General features: G+C 36.0%; 1 protein-coding gene across 1 annotated transcript; it reads right to left on the bottom strand.

Annotated features, from left to right (window-relative positions):
• Positions 1-250: 250 nt before the first annotated feature.
• On the bottom strand, positions 251-3,163 carry LOC143597537 (palmitoyl-monogalactosyldiacylglycerol delta-7 desaturase, chloroplastic-like). Its single transcript, XM_077076019.1, has 5 exons — positions 2,651-3,163; positions 1,734-1,874; positions 1,507-1,647; positions 762-868; positions 251-670 (listed from the first exon to the last, which is right to left on the bottom strand). Exons 2-5 carry the CDS (start codon positions 1,770-1,772, stop codon positions 397-399), a joined length of 561 nt encoding a protein of 186 aa, XP_076932134.1. The 5' UTR covers positions 1,773-1,874; positions 2,651-3,163; the 3' UTR covers positions 251-396.
• Positions 3,164-9,122: the final 5,959 nt, after the last annotated feature.

Below are 9,122 nucleotides of genomic sequence, written 5' to 3'. Positions count from 1 at the left end.
GGACTCCTTAACCCTTATCAAAAAGGTCGATGAACTTTAAGAGCCGACTATATGATTAATAATCAACAGGGGCCTATTTTTAGACATTAAATATGGAAGTGTCTGTTAACCCTCTGTATATCCCAAACATGTACAGAATACCGAAATACCCGTATTAGTAATATTAAGTACCTAATACCAAAATCCTCAAATATTGACACTAATGTCCGTACCGAATAGGCTAAATCAGTAAGGGTATATTGTTAAAAAAAACCCATCCTAGGGTCTAGAACCTAGCAACATTCTCTTTATTGTAATAAATAGCAACATTAGATCAATACATTTCAAATAGACAACTATTGCAAAGGCTAAAAAAGCACATATAAATTATCTAAATTTCATCATTCATGTGTCTAGCTAGTTAACTTGGTGTGGTGCAATAACTGATTTTGCTCCAATTGGAGTAGGGTTGAGACTTTCAAACGAAGTTTGTGAGTAGGAACAAGTCCTTCTTTGAATATCAGTTGGTATTGGTAACTTAACATCAGTTGCCAACCCAATAGTCTCAAGGAATCGGACCGTGTACCACGCGATATCCATTTGCCACCATTTCAAACCAAATCGTGCTGAATATTGAAACGCGTGATGGTTGTTATGCCATCCTTCTCCAAATGATAATATTGCAACCCACCTGTGTCCATGTCAATGGTTTCGTTCGTTAATATTATTGCGAGCATGTACGTATATTTAAACAGATTAAGATGAAAAATGTTACCGCCTACCAAATGTTCCGAGAAAGATCATTTGTGATCCATGGTTGTTGTCCGTGTCTGTGACAGATTGAGTTCACTAGACATGTTACATGAAACAGGCACACTGCTCTTACCCCCTTGTTTTCAGATTAAAAACAAAAATACACATTAATGATTTCAAATAAAAGTACTCATTCTCCTTGCAATATTCTATACAAAAGAGTTTATAAAGCTGGGAAAACCCCCAAATTCTCCATCTTACTTTCAAGGTTCAACGGAATGTCCATTTGACCAAACACTTTCTCAAATGTCCATCTTAATATTCTCGGATCTGACAGTTTAAACATGTCAGACGCATGCCTATAACAATCAGGCACGTGTAAAAAACATGTATTGTCAGACGAAATATTTTTTTGACACGTGGCTTCATATAATAGGTTGACAATACAAAATTTTTGTGAGATCCGACGAACTTTTTATGAGTTCCGACATAATTTTTGTGAGTTCTGACTGATTTTTCGACTTCTAAAGGATTTGAGTTCTAAGTTCTAGCAGTATTTATTGCGAGTTCCGGCATAATAACTTTAAAGAGTTCTTTACAACATATTTTATTTGACACATGACTTCATATAATAGGTTGCCAATACCGTCACCTGTCCGTCCACCTGGCATACTTGAACAATCGGGTCCGATAGATTTGAGATGGAAATTTGAGAAATTATTTAGTAGTGTTAATTTGATAAAGCTTTGAAGAAAAATTATGGATATGCCATACCATTCCCCATACGACAAAAGGAACTCCTCCAAGTGCATATAGAATAAGTGCAAGGGCTAACGTATGTAAAGGTGATGTCTTTTGTAAAAACTTATAGAACACTTGTTTCTCCAAATCATCCACAATTTTATGCTCCCCACACTATATATACAAATAACATGGAAGGTGACCACTAATTGTATGATGAAATTAGTTAGAAGTCATTTTAATAATTAATAACTTCATACCGTTTTTAGAATCTCATCAGTATTCAACATCCATTTCATGTAACTATACTAGAACCCTTTAACCGGGGTGTGTGGATCCTTCTCTGAATCACAATATAGATGATGATACCGATGTATGCGCACCCAATATATTGGGTCTCCCTACATAATATGCATATTCAATTAACCACTTAGATTTAGATTGTGACATAGAAATTTGGTTTTCGAGTTATTTGGTTTAGGATTTTATTCCGTGATATAGGGGTGTGCGTGGTGCGGTTTGGTGTGGTTTTTAATTAAAACCAAACTTTCGGTTTTATGATTTTTTAAAAATGTTCGGTTTCGGTTTTTTCGGTTTTTGGGTTCAGCTTGGTTCGGTTTTGGATACGGTTTTTTTCGGTTTTGCTACTCAAGCCAAAACTTTTTGGGGAAAAAAAAACTTAGACTCGAGATATTGAAATTGGACATGACATTTTTCTTTTCTTTAAACTAATAATGAATTGAATATTGAATATTTGGAACTCATATTTAAAAGATACATTTAAAATCAAAACTAAAAGTAATTATTAGTTATTAACCATATGTGGAAACTAAATATATTTGTTATTAACCATATGTTAAAACAAAACAAATAGTCATTGACATATTTTGTTTTAATGGTTACGTTTAAGATACTATGGTTATTTCGATTTGTGTTATTTCGGTTCGGTTTTTTCGGTTCTTTACAAAATACAAAACCGAACCAAAACCAATATTTCGGTTTTTTCTAAAGTTCAAAACTGAACCGTTGGTTTCTAATTCGGTTTGGTTTTTCCGGTTCGATTTTTTTGGTTTTTTCGGTTTCGGTTCAGTTTTGTGCACACCCCTACCGCAATAACCAAAAACCTAACCGGATTCAGTAAAGTTCAAATTCAACTTTCTAGTAAGAGTTTGTTCACCTGAAGAGCTTGAAGCCCACAATAAGCAAATGTGTATTCAAGCCATTTAGGTATCTTGAAACTTTTATGTGCTAAATGTCTATGAAATGACAAAGTAATTCCCAAAAGAGTCACGACATACAACCCGACCGCAACCCATAAAGCTCCCCAGATGAATGTAAACGGAGCCAAAACACATAGCAAATGCAATGCCAACAAATGCATTGCTACCAATATCGTGTTAACTGAACCATTCCATATCCTACTCACCCTCGGCTGCTCATCCGTCACCTCCAATAACTTGATCTCACCAACCTCACCACTTTCCAATGCCCGGTTTTTAACAATTCTCGTTGCATTTCTTTTAATGTGGTCATTGGTGGTTATGGCAGTCGTTGTTCTTCGCAAAATGTGGCTTTGTTTGGTGAAGAGGGTGGATTGTGTGCGAGTTATATTGCGAATATGGTGAAGTTTTGGTCCTTTTGGATGTAACTTGATGGTAGGCGTTGGTCCGGTCAGTGCCATTGGGGGTTCGATCTAGCTAGCTATTTGTTTGTTTATATGAACATGTGTCGTTAATTTTTATCCTAAGTTTACATGAATTGGACGACAACAAAGTCATGCAAATCTTACTTAGATTAACAAACACGTAAAGATAAAGAAGTTTATGTAGGGATGTAACAAAGTTGACATGTTTTTTTACTTTTTTTTTAAGGTTTTAATTTATTTGTAAATAAGTGAAACGTTATGTTAATACTATTATTTACTTTATAAAATTTCATTTCCATCATTTTGGGCTTCAACTTCAATTACCATTTTCGTAATTTCATTTAATATTTATACGGAATTCCTTATCTTATAAAATTACAATTTTCATCATTTCGAGCTTAATTCAGCTTCAATTATCATTTTCTTTTAATGTTTGTCACGAACTTCGTCATATTGTTAGATAAAATAAAATCGTACACATAACGAGCATTTCAACTATAAAATCTCTAAAACCGACAACATTCATAAGAAAACATGCGATAACAAGAATCCTTCCTTTGTCTTAACAAATAATGAATCTGTCTTGACAATTACTATTAAAATTATTATGTTGCAACATGTGGTATAAAGCTATGTAACAATCTTGAACACAATCAATATACAATACAATTCCTGATTTTATGTTGAAACATTTGATAAGTTTCATTCTTAGCCATTATTTACCCGTTTAATATGTTAGACATTAAAACACAATTCATGCCGATCAACCATATTTGTTTGTAAATCTCTGTTTATGTTCAAACTAGAAACAAAGGAAATTAAGAATATTTAACAAGTGAACGAGAATCATCCGCTGATGAAGAATGTCGCCTTGATTCATGAAATTAATAGTAATATCTCGAAGGTGAGCATTGTTTCTGCTTAAGTTTTTCCCTTTAATCGCAGATTAACCATCAAATGTCAGCAATAAAGACCATGATAGGCTTGTGGAAACGCGGTTCTAATTGCTAAGTCAATTGATGAAGCTCTATCCGAAATAATCGCTATATTTGGATGGTCACCAACACACTCTTTTAAGTTTAGATAATAACATATATGCCCACTTCTAACAACATTATTTCTTTAAAATTTCCTTAAAGATGTGCCTCGTCAATAATAATTAATAGCCGGATATAATTAACGAAGAGAACATAACCATTAACGGTTTTCTTCCAAAGAGTTTATACAAATTTAATATTTAAAATATGTAACTCTCGTTTATATTTAGATAGTTAGAATATTTTTGATTAGTTTTTATTTCAATCTTTAATATTCCGTATTTCTATCTTGTAACTGATTTTATTTCTTGTATTTATACATCACTACTATCAATAATAAAATCAAGTTGGTTTGATAAACTTATTATGGTATCAGAGCCTAAAGTGCTCCTCGAGCTATTTTCATTCCCAACTTCCGGCAACGGCTTTCACCACCCGTTGAAATTATTTAACTTGTTGCCCGCCTCAAATTTCTCCATCAAACTTACAATCACCACTAAAATAATTTATGGTGACACTATTCTATCACTTTTCCCCTCTACCACTAAAATATTTTTCGGTAACACACTATTCCGTCGACCCACTTTCCCATCGAACAATAAAAAAACCGGTGACGCACTGTTCCGTCGACCCATTGTTCCCTACCACATCTAAAATACTTCCGACTAGCGCACTGTTCCGGCGACCCACTGTTCCCCTCCACCTCTAAACTACTTTCGGCCGACGCACTGTTCTGACGTGTTACGGACTGAAACCATTGCAAGGTATGGGACTTGTCCCACATCGGTTATATGGGCAACTGGTGTGAGGTTTATAAGTCGAATGGGTTCCCTCACCTATCAGACTAGTCTTTTGAGTTGAGTTCTTCTGTTTGGCTTGTAACATTGGTATCAAAGCCAACCTAGGAGTGGTGGCCTGGAGGAAGCCAGCCGTGACCAACGTGGCCGTGACCAACGAGGACTCGAAGTGGTGGCCTGGAGTGAGCCAGTCGTGGCCAACGTGGCCGTGACCAACGAGGACTCGGAGTGGTGGCCCGCGGAGTGGTGCCCTGGAGTGAGCCAGCCGTGACCAACGTGGCCATGACCAACGAGGACGTTGGCTCTTAAGGAGGGTGCATTGTTACGGACTGAAACCATTGCAAGGTATGAGACTTGTCCCACATCGGTTGTATGGGCGACTGATATGGGGTTTATAAGCCAACCCAAAATACTAGTCTGATAGGTGAGGGAACCCATTTGGCTTATAAACCCCATATCAGTTGCCTATACAACCGATGTGGGACAAGTCTCATACCTTGCAATGGTTTCAGTCCGTAACATGACGACCCACTACTTCCACTATCCCTTTTCAGGCGATCCAGTCTTCAACTGGTCATCCTCTTTCTAATTACAACAAAAATACTTTCTACACCTCAATCATCCTCCCATTCTCCGATTCAACTCCATCAAACCAAACCAATAACCATTAATTGTTTTCCCTCCAAAGACCAACACACACCATGCTACCAAAATCTTCTTTCCAAGATTGGTCTCCTCTCACGATCGTCCATCTTACGAGGGGGCATATTAAAAAACATAACCATTAATGGTTTCCTTCCAAAGAGTTCATACAAATTTAATATTTAAAAATATGTAACTCTCGTTTATATTTAGATAGTTTGAATATGTTTGATTAGTTTTTATTTCAGTCTTTAATATTCCATATTTTTATCTTGTAACTGATTTTATTTTCTTGTATTTATACCTCACTATTATCAATAACAAAATCAAGTTGGTTTGATAAACTTATTACGAAAAACCTAGTTTTTTGCATTACGATTATTAGGATATGTTTGCATTTTTGAACATGTGTGCTCATTTTATAATAAGTGACGTAAAAAGCGTCCGTATCTTTGCTCAACCTCAATTCCCATTCACAACATTCGTTGCAACAAAAGGCAACATATCATTGTGTCGAAAATTTCTTACTTTAGGGCCACAGTCCTTGGTTCCAGTTTTGGTTCCACTTTGTCTTTAAAAAACTTGTTTACAATGGGGGTTGAAGTGAAGACAGTTTAGTACTTTTCCATTTGTTACTTCAACAGTTTAGTACTTTTCCATTTGTTTTAAAACTATTAACAGCAGGTGGTGTACTATGATATTTATAATTGCTGGCGGGGGAGGGGGGCCTCAAAATTTCGGCCGAAAAAAAGTAATGTTACACTACATATAAAGATTTTCAGGCGAAGAACATGAAAATTTATATTACTGTGCAAAAAAACTGTTTGGGGGGGGGGGGCACCACTGACCCATGACGGTAACGATGAAATGTAAAGATTATATGTGACATGAATTTCATAATTGGTGAGACATGTAATTGGGTTAAAATGTGCAACGGTAATGATGACATATAAAGCGACATGCAAGTCATAAAAATGGTATGAGTTGAAGTTAAAGATCTTTTAAACCGATATAAGAAATGTTTTAACTATTTGAAGATATGTTTCACCTATTTAGCTTGCCTCATAACTTGGAAAAAAATGATTTAAGAAAAGTAAACTATTTTATGATTATTACCATTTTCACAAATGCACTTGTTTTCCAAATTTGGTGGATGTATACACCACATGTTAGCAAAGAGAATATCATCGGTGAGCGTCAAGAGATATTTGCTAACAAGAAGTTTAACGTTATAAAACAACCACTAAAAATTTAGCTTGCCCATTATTAGTCTTAATTTTTATCAGTCTCATATAATAATACGATGTCTAACAGTAGGATCAAATTTAAAATTTCCAGCTATGTAGATAATTCATCCAATTATGTACGTCATGTTTATGATGTGAGCATATAATGTATATATATGTTGATCCTCGGGAACAAAATTGAAATTGCACCAATTTTGACGTCATTTTACCAATGTTAGGGTTGTTCAAAAAGCTCGCGGCTCGTGGTTCGCTCGAAGTTCGCTCGAAAAAAGCTCGAACAAAAACGGCTCGGCTCGACTCGGCTCGATTTCGAAACGAGCCGAGCCCGAGCCATGGTCGGCTCGGTGGTTATATATATATATATATATATATATAATGTATATATGTGTATATATTAATTATTATATACTTATCCCTTATATATGGACTTGATTTTGACATCTATTTATTTGGCTGAACTTTTTTTGCATATGGTTTGTTAAATTAAATATTATATGTTAAGTTAAGCTATTAAGTTTAAAATTTGCATTATTTTTTTTGTATTTCGAGCCAATTCGAATCGAGCCGAGCTGGCTCGTTTTAAAACCGAGCCGAACTCGAGCTCAGGTTTTCAGCTCGATTTCGAATTCGAGCTGAGCCGAGCCAACTGGATCAAAATTCGAGCCGAGCCCGAGCCAGCTCTGGTTCGAGCTCAGCTCGGCTCGTGAACACCCCTAACCAATGTCGTGAAATAACGTAAAAGTGGTGGAAAGTTAATCATAAATCATGTGGTGGCATTGATAGCCGAAAGACAATGGTACATGTACCAATCGACTGATGATCGAGTGTTATTAGACTTATGTCCAAGAGTTAATGCAAAACTATTATCGAGTCGTAAGTCAAGCAGTCTCCCTATTTCTATGAGGTAAAGGTAAGACTGACTATATCTTACCCTCATGTCCGGCTCCAAGAATTGAAAAAAAAAAATTGGGTTCAAGGCGAAAAATATTTTGAGCCTTCAGTAAAAAGAGTATTTTGTCGGGTTTAAACAATTAATTTTTAAATTGGCTTACTTGGTTTATGATTTGGGTTGTGTAAAAAACTAATGTATAAAAACAGTGTTAAAACATGTTTCAAATGAGATTATGACCCACAACCTTCTGGTTGGGAGTTATGCCGATTTACCACTAGAACAAGTTAGTTGTCATGTAATTGAGTTTAAACATTAAATATGCATATTTTGTTTCATAAAAATACATATAATTCTTTTAAAAAAAATCAGGCTTAACGGGTAGTCGGGCGTATGACCTCAGCCTCATGCCATGGTCGGCCCTGCTTACCCTTCTCAGATCCTCTACTACTGTGTTTGTTTTTGCTTCAAACATCTACAAGAGGCTTATGTGGGCGCGCAGACATTAGCCTCTTAAGACAGTTTGTTTTTAAAAAAGAAAAATATTTGAAAATTGCTTTTATTGTCTTAAAAAAGAAGCTAGTATCCACCATCTTTACACTTCTTCAAACTTCTTCACATTTCTTAACTTCCTACCAACACCCAATGTCCAACACCACCACCACCACCCACCATGCATTATGTCAGTAGTTCAGTATCTAGTATCTGTAATTGTGTGAGTTTGTTTTGTCTTGGTTTGTGAAGGTTGTCTCACAAGTTCGCCTAATATAAGCGAACTTGTGGACAAGCGAAGTTATTGACAACTTCGCCTAGTCTGTTAGGCGAAGTTGTCGATAACTATATATGTTTGGCTTACGGGTTGTTTTGGAAAAAAAAATAATTTTTAGAGTTTTTGGCGAGTATGTGTAATTGTGATTGAATATCACGTGTAAAGAGTTGCAATACAACGTGTCTTTTAAGTATTGTAACGTGTGTTTATGCTTGGGTTTAACGTATATCGCATCTAACGCTCGTATCGTCTTACGTAGGGATTCCGCACCTACGTAGTACGAGATATTTCCTTGTAGATCCGGCTGGGAACCTACAATTGGTATCAGAGCATTTGCTCGTGATTGTGTGGTTCGGGATTATCACACGAGTGTAGAAATCGTTCCGTTCGACTATTCGCGGGACGAGTTTACGTTGAAATACCGAGTTTTTCTGTCCTACCCATCTCCCACCATCAAATATAACCCATTACACCTTCGCATACCTCGCAATATGTCAAATTAAAACCTACAAAAACCTTGTGTTCATCAGGCGAAGTTGCCGTCACTGTTCGTAGGGTTTAGGTGAAGTTATAAGTTTAAGCGAAGTTATCAACCAAGCGAAGTTGATATCAGGCGAAGTTAT

This window comes from Bidens hawaiensis, unplaced genomic scaffold, assembly GCF_021521415.1.
Source record: "Bidens hawaiensis isolate Kalapana, Puna unplaced genomic scaffold, B.hawaiensis_p1.1 tig00048453_1, whole genome shotgun sequence".
Classification (NCBI taxonomy): Eukaryota; Viridiplantae; Streptophyta; class Magnoliopsida; order Asterales; family Asteraceae; genus Bidens; species Bidens hawaiensis.
The sequence above is the reverse complement of the archived record's forward strand: the minus strand, read 5'-3'. Positions and strand labels throughout refer to the sequence as shown.